Consider the following 21938-nt stretch of genomic DNA (forward strand, 5'->3'; position numbering starts at 1 on the left):
TGTGTGAATTTGACTTTGTCCATTATTGTAATCTGTTGTACTTGTTGTGCATATTCACAACAGTAAAGTGTGTTATTTGACCTATTCCATTGTCCGTTCATTTGCGCCCCCTGTTGTGGGTCCGTGTACTTACACTTTCCCAACATGTAGTCTGTTATAGTATCTGTGGCCTCATCAATGTCCAGAGTATGAAAAATGTCCCAATCTGTGCAGAGGAAAGATCCCTTTAAAGCCTCTATGTTATCACTTGACCAAACAGGCACTGTCCTGATCTGTGGCTTGCTGCTCTTCAACACAGTCTTATAAGTTGGGATCAGATGTATTATGTTATGATCTGAATTAGACAGAGGAGGCTTTGCTCTGGCCCTGGAGGTGTTCTTAATATTGACATAACATTTATCTAAAATCTTATCATCCCGAGTGGCGCAATCAACATATTGATCAAATCCAGGGAGGGACAGTTCTAATTTACAACTATTAAAATCACCAAGTATAAAAACAGGAGTTCCAGGCGTACGTTGCAATTGAAGGTGAACAAAGTCTGCAATTTGAGCTGCAGCTCGAGCCGCGTTTCCATTTGGGGGAACATAAACAGCAAAAATTAAAATATTACCAAACTCCCTCGGAAGATAAAAGGGTCTCACGGAAAGGCACAGAAGTTCTCTGTTACACACCATATCCCTGACGGTGTAATTCTTGCACCAGTCTTCATTGACAAACACACAGATGCCTCCTCCACAGCTCTTACCTGAGGATGTGCTCCGGTCCGCTCGAATGACAGAAAAACCCTCCACATCAATAAGGGAGCTTGGAATATCCGCATGTAACCATGTCTCCGTGATCACAAGCAGGCCTGACTCCCGGTACTCAAAGCCTACTCTGGCATTGGTACGAAGCTCCTCCATCTTATTTCTGAGAGACCGCGCATTGCACAGGATCATACCCGGCAGCGGTGGTCTGTTGCCTCTTCGGCGAAAACGCTGGCGTATTCCTCCTCGTCTGCCTCTTTTCCAATGATGTGCAGAGCAAGAAAGTTGGAGCCAGATTGATGAAGAGTACTGTTTGTCACTCATTAAGTCCATGCCTCAGAGACTGCAAGCTGTTATAAAAGCCAGAGGTGGTGCAACAAAATACTAGTGATGTGTTGGAGCGTTCTTTTATTTTTCATGATTCTATAATTTTTTCCTCAGAATTGAGTGAGTCCATATTTTTTTTCCCCCTGCTTTGTCTAAAAAAGTAACCGTTACTGACTGCCACAATTTTTTTTCTTGATTTCTTATAGTGTTTCTTAAAGCCAGAAAGTTGCCATTTGAAATTACTTTAGTTTTGTGTCATGTCTGTGATCTGCTTTTTTTCTACAAAATTAAACAACTGAATGAACATCCTCCGAGGCCGGTGATTCCATAATTTTTTGCCAGGGGTTGTACTATCAATCAGTTTATAAAGCCCTTTACAGCAGCCAAAGGTTTTACAGTAAAAACAATGAGCAAGAATTCACAAAATAAAATAAACATACAATAGTATTAAAAAGTCTCATACAAACAAAACATGTCACGATGCCACCAGGTGTTAAAAGCCATTTTAAATAAATAAGTCTTGAGCTTTGTTTTAAAAAGTGCTGGGTCAGAAACAGTGTGTAAATCAGGACGTAACTTGTTCCACAGTCTGGGTTCAGCTGATGCAAAAACACAGTCAGCCCAGAGTTTATATTTTGACCTCGGAACATCTAAGTAAAGTTGACACGATGCCCATAATGTCCTACTGTAAGTACGGAGAGTTAAAATTCCTGACAAGTAAGATGGCAAAACGCTCGGTAAACGCTGCAGCGGGCCACTCACACCGCCCCCCGTCTGTTGTGCGGAGCTGCAGCCAACTCTGGCAACCGGTTCAGAGACTACGCTCGGTGTTTTGATGCAGAGCACTCTGTCAGCCTGCAAGGATAGACTTCTTGCAGAAAAATCCACAGCGCCGCAGGCTTTCAGTAACTGCAGCCACAGAGCTCCGTGGCCATTGAGAGAGGTTTGTATCTTTTTAATGACTTGGATTCTCTGCGGGTCTCGCATCCGTACCCCGCAATGATAACACCGGAGGCAGTGTGAGCGAGGGGTTATCATTGGTGGAAAACCGCATGATGTAAAACCAATCAAAACCACCAATTCAACGTGGATCCCACATGGGCTTATTGCTAAGAAAAAAGCCACCAGAGACAAATGCTCCCAACGCTGCCTCCAGATGGACAGCAGCAGGAATGACAAAGTATCAGGTCATTCCAGTGTCCAGCATTACTTGTCCAACACAAGTTGGAGAAGTCTTGTTTTGGACAGGAATAGTTTTTCTGACTGCCACAAATATAATTTGTGTGGCATCTTATTGCATGTAAATTGTTGGGAAAGTGTAGGGACACGGACCCACAACAGGGGGCGTAAATGAACCGGACAATGGATGAGCCAAAGAATAACAATTTACTGTTGTAAATGTGCACAACGGAATACAGACAGAAACAGAATTTAGATTACAGTCAGTTACATGAAGGTGGCATGTGGGCAGGCTCGAGGATAGGAGAGCACCGTCCAGAGAAGAGCCAGGCCCCACACGATTTCCACTGCCACCGGATCTGGAAACACACAGGAGATGCCAAGTCCTGATCTCTCCAGGTGGCCACCGTCTCCAGCTGTCGGATCTGGTACTGCTGGCAGGAAACAAAACAGAAAAAGAGGTGAGTGGAAACACTCAGTAACTCCTCGGAATAGTCCAGTTCATGCAGGTGGGAAACAACACCTCCACCTCCATGATAATGAACACCGACCAGTTACTTGTCTTACGAGTCGTGAAGGGTGAAATCCGTCACCCTGCTGTCAGCGACTGGTTCAGCCTCCAGCTGACACAAGTAATTAGGTCCTTCTGTAATGGATAAACAAACTGTTAAGTGTAATACGGCACAGTATATAGCCGAGCAATATTACCTCGATTTACAGGCGATATCTCGGCAGTGAGGTGGAGATGCTGCCCAGCTTTTGTAGTGATGGCTGATGAGTGACAGCTGGCAGGGGTGATGAGTGACAGCTGTCACTCCCGGTTGGTTCTGCAATGCGGCAGTGCCCTCTCGTGCCCGAAGCCCGCACTTCGGGCAGGGCGCCCTCTGGTGGTGGTGGGCCAGCAGTACCTCCTCTTCAGCGGCCCACACAACATAAATAGTTGGACAAAAATGCCTGAAGCGTTCCCTGCATTTTAATGTAAATAGTTGTATATAACTTTGGTGTTTCCTATATTTGTACATATGTTTATGCAATTTATATTTGCATTCTAAGTTATAAAAATGGTTTGTTCAACATGTTTGTGGTTCTCACAGTAAAACAACCAAACTTTTTCTATTCTGATTTTTATGTTTTTTTTTTTTTTTTTTGCAAATTTAGGTTCACTGTGTTAATACAGTATGTCGTTCAATAATAGTCCTGTTTATGGGTGTTACTGTACAATGGAAATTTAACAACCTTCTTGAGAATTATGAGGAAATACATTATTTTTACATCATGTATGTACCTTTCTGTACTGTCACAGTCACCTTTTTGTTTTGCTGTTTTTAACCTTTACTAGGACTGCGGACTATTGGGGTGATCACCAAACTGGATTTGATGGATGAGGGTACTGACGCCCGAGATGTGCTGGAAAACAAGCTGCTGCCACTGCGACGAGGTGTGTCAGCTGTTTCAGTCAGCTCCACTGTCAATCTTCTGCTTCCTCTGCATCCTTCTGTCTCTCAGACTCACTCCCGCTGTTCTTCATATTCCACAACATTCTGACACAACATGTCTGCCGTCCTTTCTCCTCCACCTTTTGATTCTGTTCTTCTAACATCTCTTAATTCATATGTGTCCCTTTCCAACTGGGATTTTAAAAGTACACCTGTTAGGGCACTCAGAGAGTACATACCTCTGGCATGGTGCTAGAGTCCCCTTCATCTTAAATTAAGCCCCAAAGCAAATTCCAATCCTTAGTCCTGACCTCTCTGAGATACATTTTTTCCACCACATCATGATCCACCAAATTTAGTTCTGTTAACTTTAAGATAATATTTGTTTGTTAAAGTTTAATGGTCAAAAAATTAGTAATTCTTGAAATTATACATGTTTGTTTCTGCTGTAGCTTGTATAATTGATACAGTAAGCAAAATTGGGTACCACTTTACTTGAAGGTATTGTCCTAATAGAGACACAGCACTGTCGTAACTGTTACATGACAGTCATGAAGGTGTCATAAACTTTATGTCAGTGTCATAAACATTTATGACTTCTGTCATTAAGTGTCATTCGGTTTTTATAATGACAAGTTGACATTTTTTTGGGTTGTCTTGATTATAACAACTTGACTTTAATCAAAGTGGCATGACCAGAAGTTGTCTTTGGCCTTTTTGGTCTTCGGTTGAATAACAAGTTGTCAACTTGTCATTTAATAGGAATCCTTTTATTTTCATATAATTGATAATAAAACTGATTTTTTAAAAACAATATGAAATACTATATTCAAATAATAATATAATATAACATAGGTATACCTCATTTTACATCCCACCTTCAAACACAGCTTCATACGACCATCCATGAGAAATCTACTTCAGCTACCAATTTTCTGTAGGAATACAAACTGCCTACGGGTACTGCATGTAGTTAAAGGCCCTGTCACACCTTGATGATTTAGCCAGCGTATGCCAGTCGTATTATGGCTAAGTCCATTAAGTTAAGGGTAAGTTTTTTTTATAAATTAAGAGCATGTTGAAGCATGTTAAAATACCCTGAAGCTCGCTGATGTACGTCCTAATACGCTGAGCTCCTCAAAAATTTTGGGCATGTTGAAAATTTTCAACGAGTGTCAGTGTGTGTGGGACTCACACGTCCTGCACATGCTGGACATAAGTTGTAGGTGAGTTATGCGATTGTTGGCACACGTTTCTTGTAATTTACTCATAGGTCTAAAGCCATCCATTAATGCTGGCCACTGATTGGCTGAAAGCTGTGGCCCCTCATGTGGACAGACTGTTTCATTCACACACGGAGTAATTCTGACCTGTTCAGTTCAGTCCAATTCACCATTCACCATTCAATTCACCATAATTCTTCAGATTTTGTTTTTTTTTTTCTTTCTTTTTTTTCATATTCACAGGTTATATTGGGGTAGTGAATCGCAGTCAAAAGGACATTGATGGAAAGAAAGACATCAAGGCAGCCTTAGAAGCTGAGAGGAAGTTCTTCTTGTCCCATCCAGCCTACAGGCACCTCGCTGATAAAATGGGAACTCCACGCCTGCAGAAAGTGCTCAACCAGGTGATCACAAGTGCTTTCCCACAAATGCACTTTACATAATTAATGAGCTGCTGGCTGATTGTTTTTATTTCACATCAGTGTGGGTGATGCTGTGCTGATAGTCTGCAGAAAATGCACTTTGCTTTCATACAACAGCCATTTATGAATTCATATCAGTCAGACATGGCGTCTTCTCTATAGTTCTTTACTTTACTTGTTTTAATGTTGTTTCATCTTTGATAACAACAAAAGTGCATTGTAATTATTACACTGCAGAATACCGTTCCTCAACCAAAATGCCAATGTTGTTTCCATAGCAACTAACCAACCACATCAGAGACACTCTGCCAGGATTCCGTAGCAAGCTGCAGTCGCAGCTGTTGGCTCTGGACAAGGAGGCAGAAGAATACCGGGGATACCGACCCGATGACCCATCCCGCAAAACCAAGCAGCTGCTGCAGTCAGTAGCACTCAGTTCCACTTTCCCAGCAAATGCATCAATACGATTTCATATGGAAAATATTTATCCCGCAGAAATGACAACCCTGCGTTTCTCTCCTGATACTCTATATGCAAGTAATCAGAAAATACTTTATATATTACATAGTCTTTGTGTTTCAGAATGGTACAGCAGTTCTCTGTGGACTTTGAGAAGAGGATTGAAGGTTCAGGAGATCAAGTGGACACAGTGGAACTTTCTGGAGGAGCAAAAATCAATCGCATCTTCCACGAGCGCTTCCCTTTTGAACTGGTCAAGGTGATTCCCAAAAAAATTAAGCCAAACTGCACCCCCCCTCCCCACACACAAATAAATAATTACATTTCTATCTCCATGTATCTATCTATCTATCTGTTTATCTATGTGTGTCCACTATGCCAAATCAGAAAAAAGATGGCCAATTTAAAAAAAATGCAGTGATTCTTACATCTATATATTAATAGCCGAGTGGCCTCTGTGCATGTATGCGTGTGTGTGTGTGTATGACTTTGATTACGGAGAAACTGGGGAGAGCTGACATTTGCCGTTTCGTATGCTTATGTATTTTGTGTCAAGGATGAATGGCACAAAAATGGAAAGTTGATAGGACTAATATTTTTGGAGAAATTACGGATACTAGCTAAGAACACTGAACAATGGACGTTGATAATTACATTCTGGACTCACATGCCATTCCAGCAGGGGGCGATAAATCATCTATATATTAAAAGCAAAGTCACACCTGTGTACATGTATACATGTGTACGTGTGTGCATGATTTTATTTAGTAAGTTCAATGTAAGTACATACTATAATTGTAAATGCTTTAAAAATACATGTATGACACCAGAAAGTGAAAACACTTATTTCCATTGTGGTTCATTTAAAAAGCAAATGACAAAATAGAAGTAATAATAAAGTAATAATAACAATACATTAAGACAGTAAATTAAAAGACATGTTGCATGTTTTTTAATGCCCCAGTTAGCAAGACAACATAAAGGTTCTCATGATTGTAAGTCTGTCCGCACATGTGCTAATAATTAGTGATCGCTGATGTATTTTATTCCTCTCACTCTGAGCGTTAGCAGGTGCATTTCTGGAAAACGTCTCACTCGGCAATTCTCTGCATTTTTCGGCATGTGACGTACATTTTAGAATGAGCAGGAAAAAGAACCTGTGCTGTCCGAAAATGAAGGTTGTGAGCTTTCGTTCGAAAGTGATGGCTTGGATTTACAGACAGGAGACAACAGACTTCACCCAGAAACTCTTAACTTTTTCAGAGTCTGTCAGATTTTAGATTTTCTGTTTGTGCCACAGGATGCTGATTTACTGCTGCTGTGAACATGAAGAGCATGGCTGTCTCTGCCACGCTGTTTTTACAGACTGCCTGGACACACAGATGTATGTGTCATATAAGAAAACTCAGAAGATACGATTTTCAGGAGATAATGGACTATCTAATGTGCCACAATCCTGACAGAAATTGAGCTGATGGCAGACTTGCAATCGGGCATTATGCGCGTGATCAGAACCTTAGGGCAAGTGGACCTGGACATTCTCTGGCCAGCCATCTGTACCTGAAGACTAATGGAACTTGAAAATGTTTTCTGGCTGTCCATCTGTGTGAGGACTAGTGGACCTTTAATCCCTTGGCTGGCAATTGTGCGCGTACGCGATGCACACAGAATACCAGCTGGTGAGCTCAGGAAGGAGATACAGCGTGCCTCTTTGTCGGCACAACCGTTATAAACATTCTTTTGTCCCTGTTTCGGTGAAGCTGTTAAATGTCTAGGAAAGACAGGAAGGAAGAGTGTGTGTCTGGGACAGGGAGTGCTGAGTGAAGTTGGGCAAATGTATGGAGTAAATGTACTGCATATTGATACTGATATTGTTGGGGTTGGGACTTTTATTTCTTGTGCTGTACTGTTTATTGTCTTGTGGTATTGTAATGTCTTATGTGTAGCAAGCCTCTGTCCAAACCAAATTTCTCCCAAGGGAGACAAATAAAGTAAAGTAAAGATGCATGTGTGGGGGCTTCTTTGATGTTGTGGACTTATTATTTGGAAAATCTTTACAACTGGGTGAGGATGTTAATTTTTTCTTCTCTTGTTTGATGTGACCACATCAGATCTGATAGCATCAGAATGCTTCATATACTGTTTTCATGCCGTGCGATTATCTAAGCTCAGGTTTCCCATGTGCCTTCTGTCAAACTGGTTGAAATTTTGCTTGTTCTTTTCAAGAAAATCCTCATCTATGCCACTTCATAATGAAGCTGTGTAACTAATGATACAACAGACAAAATTTGCATTATACACAGTTTCCCTAACTGCAACTGCAGATGTCTGTCTCCTTTAGAGTTCTTTGGGCATCTTAGTGGCGACCCTCACTAATCTCCATCCAGCATGTTAATGATTGGTGTAAATTAAGTTAAATAATTAATAGGGGCAGCATGGTGGCTTAGTAGTCAGCACTCTTGCCTCATAGTAACAAGGTCATAGCTCCTGTCCAGGGTGTCCCCTTCCTTATTCTGTATGCCTACTGGGATAGGCTCCAGCCCCCTTGATTGGAGTAAGCAGATGTAGAAAATTAATGAATGAATAAATTATGAATAATTTCCACACCATATTTCTCTCATATGATGCTGTCAGATGTCAATAAATCACTGAGGGGCATGATTGCTAAAAATGTTATGACAGGTTGGAAAAAGTTAAGTTATCTTTCACATTTCTCAGCCTGTTTCCAGTTAATTTAGCTCTAAACCATATTTTAACATCTGGACTTTTAAACTGCTAAACTGAATTTCATGCACTGTTTCAAAAAATATCCCTCAATATTGTTTTTTTGTTTTTTTCTTGATCAAGAAAGAACACCAAAGTGTAATCTATTTTTCAGCCAGCATGCTTCTGCACCCCCCCCCCCCCCCCCTTTATTTTGTTTTGTACTGTAGTTCTTCCCTAACCTTCAGTGGTTTTCAGTGCCAACCTTCTTGCATCGTCTAATTAAACCATCAAGCCAAAAATCCAAGTCAGGCACCAAGGCAAACATAACCTTGTTGTGTTTTGTTTTTTGTTTGTTTGTCCATGAGATTGGAAGAACCATGTTTCTTGATATTAGAGCAGAAATCCACATCATCTGCACATTTCCAAAACAATGTGTGGGAACAATTAAAATTTTAAAACTTTTTGGGCTTTTTTGTACAGTTTCTGAAGCTGAGTAGAATATTTGTTAAATTAAGATTTCTATGGTGTGCTTCACACTGTTTTCTGCTTTCATTTCCCTGTTCTTTGTTGTGAAACCTCTAATGTTCTGCCATTTGTGATTTTCAATCAAATGATTCCTAACTCATGTCACAGTGACTAATATCTGCTTAAACCCTCAGCTTTTTTAGTGTTCGCTCTGTTCTCTTGTATTTCTGTCCTGCTTTCTATTTTTTTTTCATATTGTTCCTCATGGTCTATTTTTCTCCCAAACCTTTTCATCCATATTCATCTTTGACACTCTTTGTCTGATTCCCTCAGATGGAGTGTGATGATAAAGAGATGCGTCGTGAGATAAGTTACGCCATTAAGAACATCCATGGTATCAGGTAGGAACTATCTACTGAGCTTTAGCATGTGGTCAGTTTGGTTAATGAGTCATTCTTTCTACTGTCTCTGCACTATTACTCTTTGAATTACCCTATGATCAGATTAGCTACAAATGAAGGCCACAAGCAATTGCTGTTTGTGGCTTGATGGGTGTTCCAGGGGTGTGGGCCAGCTTGTGGTTACCTGGCTTTATTGTGCACAATGTTTAAGGATGGGGAGACACAACAATGTCACTATGAGCTTTTCCTCCATAATTGCTTGACAGAATCAAAATTGGATTGATGTGTTTCAGTAAAATGTGTATCACGGTGACGCTTCTGTATCGATAGTTAGCTTGTGAATGTGTGGTTAAATTTGTGGTAAGTCACCTTAGATGCATTTTCTGGTTGCAAAAACAGGGTTTTAAAATTTAAAAGTGTTTGTTTCTTGCTAACCTTTACAAGATCTATGAAAAAAAGGCCAAACAGATTTCTAGAGAAATATAGCTGTCTGGGAGTGCTGCCATCTTTGAAATTTTGTTTGAGCAGTCAACCATCATATGTCACACTGATGATATGCTGCCTTCACTTGGATTGGCAGTTGTGGTGTTGCATCTTTCAGGATTTTGGAATAAAACAGACTTCTCGTCTATGTTGGCCATGCCAAGCTGGCAGCGTAGTGAACACTTGTCTCTTGTTGCGGTAAAAGCTCCACTCTGATTGGGAAAGAATGACAGATATAGTCGCTTTGCCTCTGTCTCTTGTAGCTAATGTGACCAAGGGTTTAAACCCTGTGCTTACTTTCATGAATATACATACATTCCAGAAGGTCACAGTCTATCCTTTGACAAACCAGTATTTGAAGATCAAACCGTTGCGACGCTTTCGTTTACGCAACAGTGTCGTGTACACCGTTGCAGCGGGAACACAGTGTGAGCAGCTGGAGCATGTGTATTGTGTAACTACGTCATGCAGTTGCTGTGATAAAAAAGAGAAAACTACATGCCACCCATGGGATTCAAACCCGCAAAACAAAACAAAAGCTCTGATTGAAAGCCAGAAACTTTACCTCTGCGCTACCGTCGCTGTCCTATAAATGATGCGGAAAAATGCCTGAAATCAACAAGGACATAGATGAGGTGCGCTGTGAGGCTGCTGCAGCCCTGCACAAAAGCGAAAGATGTTGTGTGCATTTCCACGTGAGGACAGCAGGCAGAGACACGCACCTCACGGAGGAATGTTGTAAGTTCTTGTCCTCCAAAACATGGTACGTGTCCTCTGGCTGGGATGTCTAGGAGCACAGATCTTTACAGCCCCAGCTGTGAGCAGACTCACTCCCCCCGTATGCTCAGCATCCAGACCAACGTGTCACTCTGTGTTAGGTGGTCATTCATTTTCGTTATTTGTTATGTAGTTGCGTATGTACAAGGTCTGTCAATAAAGTAACGGTCCTTTTTATTTTTTCAAAAACGATATGGATTTCATTCATATGTTTTTACGTCAGACATGCTTGAACCCTCGTGTGCATGCGTGAGTTTTTCCACGCCTGTCGGTGACGTCATTCGCCTGTGAGCACACCTTGGGAAGGAGTGGTCCCGCCCCCTCGTCGGATTTTCATTGTCTGGAAATGGCGGAATGAAAAGGACTTTTTTCCATCAGAATTTTTTCAGAAGCTGTTAGAGACTGGCACCTGGAAACCATTTGAAAAATTTATCTGGCTTTCGGTGAAAATTTTACGGGCTTCACAGAGAATAAGGTGTGTTACTACAGCTTTAAGGACCCCTTTAAGGACTCTCTTGTGATAACCAGAGAAAGAGCACACAACGGTCTTGTATCCACAGAGCCATCCGTTTAGAAATAATCCGGTGGCTTGTGCCGCGTCGTCGCAGCTCGGAGTGCGGCGCTCCGAGCGTCCTTAAAGGGGTGGTGGTTTCTGTGTTTTTAATGTGTGCCCTGAGCTGTCAATCAGCTGTCAGTGTGCTGTAATCAGCTTACAGGCCCCTCCCCATGCTGTGTGCAATCAGACCTGAGGGGGGGGCACAACACATGCGCACACATGTGAGACACATGCACCACATGTGTGCTGCTTTTTGCAACGCCACACTCATGGGGACACTTAGACAAATTTCACATCCAGCTCGAAAGTGATTGTCTGCTGACTGTTTTCGTGCTAATAGCGCGAATGGTCACACATTTTCTTAGTGCCAAGTGAGCAGTGTTAGGTGTTCGTGTGTGTGACCTGGAATTTGGCCGACACCTGCTACAAGAGGGATCAAATGGGCTCTCACAGGGCACACTCTGTCTTTCAGCTGCTGGTGTGTGCAAATAGTTGTAGTAACAGGTGTACGAGGCATTGGAGCCAGCTTTGATTTTACACGTATTGCATATGATTCCTGCTTCATGCGCAATTCGACCACATTTGTACTATGTGTGAATGGGCCCTAAGGGATGTGATCTGGCTCCTACACTGTCCAGTGGTTGCACAGTCTAGGTGTTGATGAGGATTATGGAAACCTGCAGCTGTGCCTTTGTTGATAAGGAAAGGTTTCCTGACCTGCTGTGATTTTTGCAGAATCAGTAGAAACCCTGATTGCAGCACTTGGTAAACTGAGTGAGGAATTGAAGTATCTAGGTGTGCAGTTGTTTTGGATCTAGACTAAAGCTCTATTCGGACAGGATTCATTTTATATGGGGAGGTGGATAAATGCAATTATTACGTGAGTCCATCATTGATTTTTATCTGGGTTGAATGCATCATATCCATAATTTTTACTCTGCACCAGCAGCAGAGATTTTACTTTCACGCTTGAGGTTTTTAGGTGTAGAATTTCTGTATTAATATGTTCACACATCATGGCTACAAAAACATCTCTGTGCATTCCCTCACTGTGCATCATTCTGTTTATGGCACAGAGTGCACTGTAAACAGGCTGTGCAGTTCTGTATCCAGATGAAAAACAAGTCTCTAGGAAACTTTTGTTATGTGCTTGTGTGAGAGATATTTGGACCACCAGCATTAGTACACTGATCGTGGGTCACTGCACAAAGTGTGCACCTCTGGCAAAGAATAAACAGCAGGGGAAAAGTGAAGCCGACAGGTAAGTAGACAGTAGAAAGTGACCGTAGAGATTGTAATTTTATTTTCTTCCTTTCTTTTTTGAAGGGTAACAGTTGTGCATCAGGACTTTTTAATGAATAGCCACTATCACTGTCATTTATCTTTCTTATCTTATGGTAGGGATCAGACCAGAGGATCCTTGGTTGAAATCCTTGTTAGACTGGAAAATCACCAAGGGCCCTTAAGAAAGGTTTTAGTCCCTAAATTAATCTGTGAGTGTGTGTGTGATGTGTCATTGTAAAGTGCTTTGAGCTTTTAATTCAGACCAACCATGTAATTGCAGCCCATTTACTATTTATCCCCTGTGAATTGGCCATAAACATTACAGATGGCCTGCGGTAAAACATGTCTGCCTCTTCATATAAAATCAAGCCTGTGTGAAAAGTGCTTAATATCCCATTTCCTGGACTGGTCTAGTCTATAAAAAGTGTATCTTTATGGTGGCATTCATGTCTCTGGATATTCCCCCTTTGAGATAAAGAGACACCCGGGAAGAGCTTATGGAGTCATGGGGTCCCTGGTTGGAGGTATTTGGGAATGCAGAAGAACAAAAAGTCAGGTAATTCATGTCCTGGTGGTTCCTGTCTTAGGCTGGTATCTCACTGCGCTGCGACAGCCTGCGAAAAGCACCTGTGAGGAAATTCATGCAGTTCGGCAGGAGAGTAAAGCCCCGTTTACACATAGACGGTAAGAGCTCCCGGAAGAGTCCCGGAAGAGTTTTTGGCCATCTTAAGGATCACACACCGTTGTTAACACCGGCACTAGGGGGCATGGCTTAGTTCCGGCTTTACCGGGAATCATCGAAAAAATGATTCAACATGTCGAATAATTCCGGGAGCGCTCCCGGAGAATTCGCGTGATGACGGAGACAATGCAAACAACGGCGTTTGATACTTTTTAATCGCCGTTTCATCCTGCCCCTTCCTGTAGTGCCGCAGTTTACACCGTCGTAATTGGCGGCCGGCGTTGTATCCCTAACTAATGGCGTGTAAAACGGCGATAGAGCCCACGTCGGCATCCTCAAAGGCGTTTTAACTGGTGACAGAGGAAGACAAAACGGCGGCGCTAGCGGACAGTACGCCATTCTAAACGGCCGATAGGCGGCGGTCAGCATAAAAACACTAGTGCGCTGCATGCAGGCCTCTCACTCGCGGCCAGCTCCAGATATTTTTGCAGAGAAGCTCCAATATGCCTCCTAAAAGAAAATTGGCAGCGGCAAGGACTTACCAAGAGGTCTGGTTCAGAAGCAGAGGGTAGCCCTGTGGTGGAGACGAGCAACACGTTGAGGAGGGGGAAAGGAGAGGAAAAGAAAAGGCTAAGGATGAGCTCCCTCCCCCTGCAGTGACAGCTGCTTCAGCCTATTATACTCTGGGGGCGGTGCCTATATGCAAAAGTTCCTGGAGTAACGCAGGATTTGCCTGGATAAATCCAGCGGTACACAGGGCATTATCAGCGGCAGCCGAACACCGCCGTTCTCACGCGCGTCTTAACCTGCAATTGTAAAGGATAGAACTGGGTATTAACCCCCATTGCCTGACGTGTGCCGGATGCTACGGCGTCAAAACGCTGCTTTATTCGGCAGATTTAGCGGCGTTTTATCCGCGTATTTGCGGCTAGTATGGCGCTCAAAACGCCGGAGAAATGCTCCACCCCTTTCCACCGCGAAAACAGCCGGAACTACCGCGAACTTCGGTCTACGTACTGCCCGCCGACAAAACCGTCTATGTGTAACCTGGGCTTTACAGCCGTTCACCGTCCCCTCACCTCAGTCCTGGTGATGCACTGACTGGTGCATCCTCCCAAACCTGACCTTCACGAAGTGAGCTGTTCAGTATTTCAACAGAAATTGGTGAAGGAGTTTGAGGCATTAGATAGAAATGTGGCGTCAGCCACCTTATGAAAGTACTCCATCATCATGGCCTAAGATGCTGTTGACTAAGAACAAAGCCATTATATAAATCAGGACATAAAAAAGTAGTGAAAGGTTTACCATTGATCACTAGGACACAGGCCAGGCCTTTCTATAATGTCAGTTTGGTTTAATCACGTCCTCCTCAGTGCACAGCCTTTAAGGACATGGTGATTGAGCGCTCTGTTAAAAATAGACTTGGTTAAAAAGAAGTATCCAATTTGCTAGAAAGCACAGAGGGACTTGAGCCTAGATATCTCCTGTTTTTTGTTTGTTTATTTTTACGTTTTTCTTTGTGCCACTCCACTATGAAGATGTAACTTTTGAAGCCAAAGATAAAGCTGTCCTTTTCCCAGTTTCTTCAACCACATTCACAACGTTTGTAAGTTCCTTGACAGTTGTCATCGGTGTCTTGGAAGCCTCCCTCGTCATTCTGCTTTGTTTACTGTTTCTCTTATTTTGAAGTGAGCCTGCTCTGTGTGTTTTATAGAACATAATATTTAAGCTCCAGTTATAGGAATTATAATCTTAATCACGTCAATATCATTTCAGTAATACAATGGTGTAACACAAAACCAAATCACGAAAGAGACTGTCAATACTGCTGCTGTCGCTCTGTTTCTTTTCTTCTTGGTGGGATTCAGGACTGGACTCTTCACTCCAGACATGGCGTTTGAGGCCATTGTGAAGAAGCAGATCATAAAACTGAAGGAGCCATGTGTTAAATGTGTGGATATGGTCATCCAGGAACTAATCAACACCGTCCGCCAGTGCTCCAACAAAGTAAATCTGCTTGTTGTGGAATTTCTCTTGAATGTGCTGGAACAGATTCTGGGAGATTGAAACTTGAGGAGATGCAGGAATGAGTTGGAATGGATGGTTACGGATAAGGAGTTGCAAACGGGAGTGTGAACGTTTCAATTAGTGATCACGATTCCACTTGTGAAGGATTGATAAGATTTGTGTTGTGCTTCCAGCTGGAGTGCTTCCCCAGGCTCCAGGAGGAAACCGAGAGAATTGTCACATCACATATCCGAGACAGAGAGAGTCGAGCCAAAGACCAGGTAACAAAACATGTTATTTTACAGGTGGAGTGAGTGTACTGTACGAGCGTGAATATACACACAAAATCAACTTCATGGTCAGTTTTTTCTCATGATAATTCATTTTGAATTAATGCAGTGTGTCCTTCAGGAAAACTGGAATTTTTCACACTGGGCTCTATTTTGAAATGTTTTTGCATTCATGTTGTCACACGGGAGAGAAACCGTTTTAATCAGTTCAGGATTAATTTGGAACACAGACACCTTCACAGGCTGAAATGCTACACAATGTAACACTAAAGGACAAGCTCCAAATACTAAAAATAAACAGCTTCTCCCCACCACTGAATAGATGAAAAGGTCATTGGAAGTGTCTGGTAGAAAGGAGAACATCCACACACAGGAAAATTTATGCATGTTCATGTCAATGACAATCCATTCTAATGAATGATTTAAGCAGGTCTCCCATTGCTGATTTCTGGCACCCAATTGTTTACTTTAGTGGCTCATAAAAGAGTTGGATACCCAATCAGGGCATGCTGAAGTGTGTAAACTATGTCAATAGTGGCATCGATGAATAATGTCACCTATGATAAAGTTTGTGAAAATGATCAATATGACACATGGTGATCCACAAAAGTGAATAATCTGTGCAGATAGGGGGTAAAATGCATTTTTAATTTAACAGCTTTGGGTTTCATTTTGTTGCTACATCTTGATATACAGTGCATCCGGAAAGCATTCACAGTGCTTCACTTTTTCAGAATTTTGTTATGTTACAGCCTTATTCCAAAAGGATGAAATACATTGTTTCCCTTAACATTCTACAGACAATACTACCTAAACTCTGTAAGTGAGATAGAGTATCTCGTCAATAGTTTTACATCCTCATTGAAGACAACTTTGGATGCTGTAGCTCCTCTGAAAAAGAGAGCTTTAAATCAGAAGTACTTGACTCCGTGGTATAACTCACAAACTCGTAGCTTAAAGCAGATAACCCGTAAGTTGGAGAGGAAATGGCGTCTCACTAATTTAGAAGATCTTCACTTAGCCTGGAAAAAGAGTCTGTTGCTCTATAAAAAAGCCCTCCATAAAGCTAGGACATCTTACTACTCATCACTAATGGAAGAAAATAAGAACAACCCCAGGTTTCTTTTCAGCACTGTAGCCAGGCTGACAAAGAGTCAGAGCTCTACTGAGCCGAGTATTCCTTTAACTTTAACTAGTAATGACTTCATGACTTTCTTTGCTAATAAAATTTTAACTATTAGAGAAAAAATTACTCATAACCATCCCAAAGATGTATCATTATCTTTGGCTGCTTTCAGTGATGCTGGTATTTGGTTAGACTCTTTCTCTCCGATTGTTCTGAGTTATTTTCATTAGTTACTTCATCCAAACCATCAACATGTCTATTAGACCCCATTCCTACCAGGCTGCTCAAGGAAGCCCTACCATTATTTAATGCTTCGATCTTAAATATGATCAATCTATCTTTGTTAGTTGGCTATGTACCACAGGCTTTTAAGGTGGCAGTAATTAAACCATTACTTGGCCCCACAAATCTTAGAAACATGGTGTCTAACCAGATCCTTACTCTGGATGGCATTACCCTGACCTCTAGTAATACTGTGAGAAATCTTGGAGTCATTTTTGATCAGGATATGTCATTCAATGCGCATATTAAACAAATATGTAGGACTGCTTTTTTGCATTTACGCAATATCTCTAAAATTAGAAAGGTCTTGTCTCAGAGTGATGCTGAAAAACTAATTCATGCATTTATTTCCTCTAGGCTGGACTATTGTAATTCATTATTATCAGGTTGTCCTAAAAGTTCCCTGAAAAGCCTTCAGTTAATTCAAAATGCTGCAGCTAGAGTACTAACGGGGACTAGAAGGAGGGAGCATATCTCACCCATATTGGCCTCTCTTCATTGGCTTCCTGTTAATTCTAGAATAGAATTTAAAATTCTTCTTCTTACTTATAAGGTTTTGAATAATCAGGTCCCATCTTATCTTAGGGACCTCATAGTACCATATCACCCCAATAGAGCGCTTCGCTCTCAGACTGCAGGCTTACTTGTAGTTCCTAGGGTTTGTAAGAGTAGAATGGGAGGCAGAGCCTTCAGTTTTCAGGCTCCTCTCCTGTGGAACCAGCTCCCAATTCAGATCAGGGAGACAGACACCCTCTCTACTTTTAAGATTAGGCTTAAAACTTTCCTTTTTGCTAAAGCTTATAGTTAGGGCTGAATCAGGTGACCCTGAACCATCCCTTAGTTATGCTGCTATAGACTTAGACTGCTGGGGGGTTCCCATGATGCACTGAGTGTTTCTTTCTCTTTTTGCTCTGTATGCACCACTCTGCATTTAATCATTAGTGATTGATCTCTGCTCCCCTCCACAGCATGTCTTTTTCCTGGTTCTCTGCCTCAGCCCCAACCAGTCCCAGCAGAAGACTGCCCCTCCCTGAGCCTGGTTCTGCTGGAGGTTTCTTCCTGTTAAAAGGGAGTTTTTCCTTCCCACTGTCGCCAAGTGCTTGCTCACAGGGGGTCGTTTTGACCGTTGGGGTTTTTACGTAATTATTGTATGGCCTTGCCTTACAATATAAAGCACCTTGGGGCAACTGTTTGTTGTGATTTGGTGCTATATAAATAAAATTGATTGATTGATTGAATAAAATTGATTGAATACCCCATAATGACAATGTGAAAAGTTTTGTTTATTTTTTTAGATTTTGCAAATGTATAATAAAAAACCAACTAAGTAATCACGTGTACATAAGTATTCACAGCCTTTGCCATGAAGCTCAAAATTGAGCTCAGGTGCATCCTGTTTCCACTAATCATTCTTGAGATGTTTCTACAGCTTAATTGGAGTCCACCTGGGGTAAATTCAGTTGATTTGACATGATTTGGAAAGGCACACACCTGTCTCCATATAAGGTCCCACAGATGACAGTGCATGTCAGAGCACAAGCAAAGCATGAAATCAAAGGAATTGTCTGTAGACCTCCGACACAGGATTGTCTCGAGGCACAAACCTGGGGAAGGGTACAGAAACATTTTTGCTGCTTTGAAGGTCCTGATGAGCACATTGGCCTCCATCAACCATAAATGGAGGAAATTCAGATCCATCAGGACTCTTGGTAGAGTTGGCCGCCCATCTAAACTGAGTGATAGGGGGAGAAGGGCCTTAGTCAGGGAGGTGACCAAGAACCTGATGGTCACTCTGTCAGAGCTCCAGCATTCCTCTGTGGAGAGAGGAGGACCTTCCAGAAGGACAACCATCTCTGCATCAATCCACCAGTCAGGTCTGTATAGTAGAGTGGCCAGACGGAAGCCAATCCTTTGTAAAAGGCACGTGGCAGCCAACCTGGAGTTTGTCAAAAGCACGTGAAGGACTCACAGACCATGAGAAACAAAACTCTCTGGTCTGATGAGACAAAGATTGAACTATTTGGTGCAAATGCCAGGCGTCATGTTTGGAGGAAACCAGGCACCATCCCTACAGTGAAGCATGGTGGTGGCAGCAACTCTGTGAATGTCCTTGAGTGACCCAGCCAGAGCCCAGACCTGCATCCGATTGAACATCTTTGGAGAGATCTGAAAATGGCTGAGCATCGAAAGAAGAATGGGTAAAACTGCCCAAAGATAGGTGCACCAAGCTTGTGGCATCATATTCAAGAAGACTTGAGGCTGTAATTGCTCCCAAAAAGGAATCAACAAAGTATTGAGCAAAGGGTGTGAATACTTATGTACAGATGAAATATGGAAGAAGTGAAGCACTGTAAATACTTTCTGGATGCACTGTAAATCATTTCTGCTTGAATGTGGATTTGGTTGCACAGTTACTTTGATGTAGTTAAAGGCTGATATTAAAATACAGTGGAAATTGTTACTGATTGTTCACTGACCTCTTTAAATCTCCCCTGGAAATATATACATCCATAACCCCATGAAGGGTGTGCTGCACTCCTCAGCTGAAGAGGGTTTTCAGACGTTAACAGATAATTTTAGCTTTGTAGTATCCTGTTGCTTGTAATCCACAGTAACATGGTGTATCCTTGTGTATATTAGGAGTACTATGACACACAACTGTAAACCGCAGTTGTTGTGCTTGATTACCTTATTTTTGGAATGCGAATGTCAATCGAGGCTGAAAATAGACAATGATAGACCGGCCTAATTGGAAAGTAGTTTAGCCAAACAGAAAGGAGGTTAAACTTAGCAGCTAACTGTATAATCACTCATTTTAAATGGTTTATTGACATTTAGTGAGGTAAATGACACATATGACACTGTAGGAATCCTCTCCATGCCACCAGACACGTGCCGCTAGACACGTCTCATACCATTTTTGTCTATACGGGGGGACAAGAAGTGGTTTGTTTTGAGTGTTTTAGCTAGCTCCATAGCCTTACATTGTGTTGGTGTTTAGCCCGTGTCCATGTCTGTGTTCCCCTCGTTTGGTTCTTTGATAGCTTTCATTTTGTTTTGTGTGCTGTTCCAGGTTCTGCTGTTGATTGACATTCAACTCTCATACATCAACACTAACCACGAGGACTTCATTGGCTTCGCTAAGTAAATGCTTCCTTCCGTTAGCTTTTTCTCTTGCTAATGAATTTATAATTCATGTTTGGAAACTCTCCTTGTATCATCATAACATTTTTTCCCCACCCCTACTTTCTCTGTATCTTCTCCATATTTATTATCATTTTATTTGTCCCGTTTCTGTGATGTTTCTTTGCCTCAGTGCCCAGCAGAGGAGCAGTCAGACTAATAAGAGTCAGAGTTCAGCAGGAAATCAGGTAAGCATTTGTTACATCTTCTGTTTGGCACACAAACAGTTGAGCACAAGGTCAAAGGAGTGCTGCTAAAACATTTAGTGGCAGAACACTTCCTGCAGAGAAAATACACAGAAACATGCTGACAAAAGACACATTCTTTAACCGAATGCATATTTTTGCATTGCACAAACAACTTGTTGAATATTGTTTAGCTTGAATACATTTTTTTTAATTATTTATTTCCATATTATAGCATGAGTTTTATTTTTCTGTTTTGTTTTTTGCCTCTTTGTTTGTTTTTGTTTTCCCATTACATTTTTACCCATGGAAGCCTGTTCAGCCATAAAGAAATTATTTTCAAACATATGTTCATCACCTTACATTCTCTCATTATTACATCATAGAAATACTAAATTAGAAATATGGAGTACTAAGTCATAATCGGGAGTTGCTCAGTCACAATGATCAAAACATTTCATAAATCTTGAATGTTAAGTCACTATTATGAGGTACTAATTCATAATTATGAGTTATAAAGTCGTAATTGCAAGATCAGGTCAACTGTAGGAGCATGTGTTGTTGCTCCACATCATGGCATTCACCACACTATAGAATAGCCTTAGGTCACCTCTAGGTGCCTCAGTGGCACCTTCATGTCAAGGGAAATGTGCTACATAGTCATAATGTTGTACCTGATGTTTCTTTATAATGCAAGTGGTATGCCATACCTAAGTCTCTCTAAGGCCCCATGAAAAACCATTAGTTTTTCATCCCCGCCCTCCTGCCGAAATCAGCCCATGTCAGCTCTTTTTTAATTTTGCCAATTTTCATTGATGGCAGTACAGCTGATGCAAGAACTGGCACATCCGCTAGGTGCTGAGTATGGTTTGGCTGAAAACAGCTGAAGTTTACTGAGCCGGGCCCAGAATTTGCCGTTTGTTGTCACTGACAATCACACAGTCAGTGGTTCTGTCTCACTCAAACACAGTAAGCCTGTTTATCACGCTACTGGCTTGCAGTACACTGACTGGTGCAGTTTTGTTTTATTGGGGGGGATACCAGTCAGTATCTGGTGTGACCACCATTTGCCTCATGCAGTGCAACACATCTCCTTCGCATCATCCGTGAAGAGAACACCTCTCCAACGTGCAAAACGCCAGCGAATGTGAGCATTTGCCCACTCAAGTCGGTTACGACGACGAACTGGAGTCAGGTCGAGACCCCGATGAGGACGACGAGCATGCAGATGAGCTTCCCTGAGATGGTTTCTGACAGTTTGTGCAGAAATTCTTTGGTTATGCAAACCGATTGTTTCAGCAGCTGTCCGAGTGGCTGGTCTCAAACGATCTTGGAGGTGAACATGCTGGATGTGGAGGTCCTGGGCTGGTGTGGTTACACGTGGTCTGCGGTTGTGAGGATGGTTGGATGTACTGCCAAATTCTCTGAAACGACTTTGGAGATGGCTTATGGTAGAGAAATGAACATTCAATACACGAGCAACAGCTCTGGTTGACATTCCTGCTGTCAGCATGCCAATTGCACGCTCCCTCAAATCTTGCGACATCTGTGGCATTGTGCTGTGTGATAAAACTGCACCTTTCAGAGTGGCCTTTTATTGTGGGCAGTCTAAGGCACACCTGTGCACTAATCATGGTGTCTAATCAGCATCTTGATATGGCACACCTGTGAGGTGGGATGGATTATCTCAGCAAAGGAGAAGTGCTCACTATCACA

At 42.0% G+C, this 21938-nt stretch overlaps 1 protein-coding gene across 1 annotated transcript in view; it reads left to right on the forward strand.

Annotated features, from left to right (window-relative positions):
• The window catches only part of dnm3b (dynamin 3b), a 91479-nt gene that overhangs the window by 44281 nt on the left and 25260 nt on the right, over nucleotides 1–21938 (forward strand). Inside the window, exons 6-14 of the mRNA XM_034182774.1 lie at nucleotides 3595–3693; nucleotides 5158–5318; nucleotides 5615–5757; nucleotides 5919–6054; nucleotides 9300–9367; nucleotides 15018–15156; nucleotides 15351–15437; nucleotides 19928–19998; nucleotides 20171–20225. Of these exons, the coding sequence (XP_034038665.1) occupies nucleotides 3595–3693; nucleotides 5158–5318; nucleotides 5615–5757; nucleotides 5919–6054; nucleotides 9300–9367; nucleotides 15018–15156; nucleotides 15351–15437; nucleotides 19928–19998; nucleotides 20171–20225 (959 nt within the window). The remainder of the gene's footprint in view (nucleotides 1–3594; nucleotides 3694–5157; nucleotides 5319–5614; nucleotides 5758–5918; nucleotides 6055–9299; nucleotides 9368–15017; nucleotides 15157–15350; nucleotides 15438–19927; nucleotides 19999–20170; nucleotides 20226–21938) is intronic.

Source organism: Thalassophryne amazonica, chromosome 12, assembly GCF_902500255.1.
Source record: "Thalassophryne amazonica chromosome 12, fThaAma1.1, whole genome shotgun sequence".
NCBI classification, from domain to species: Eukaryota; Metazoa; Chordata; class Actinopteri; order Batrachoidiformes; family Batrachoididae; genus Thalassophryne; species Thalassophryne amazonica.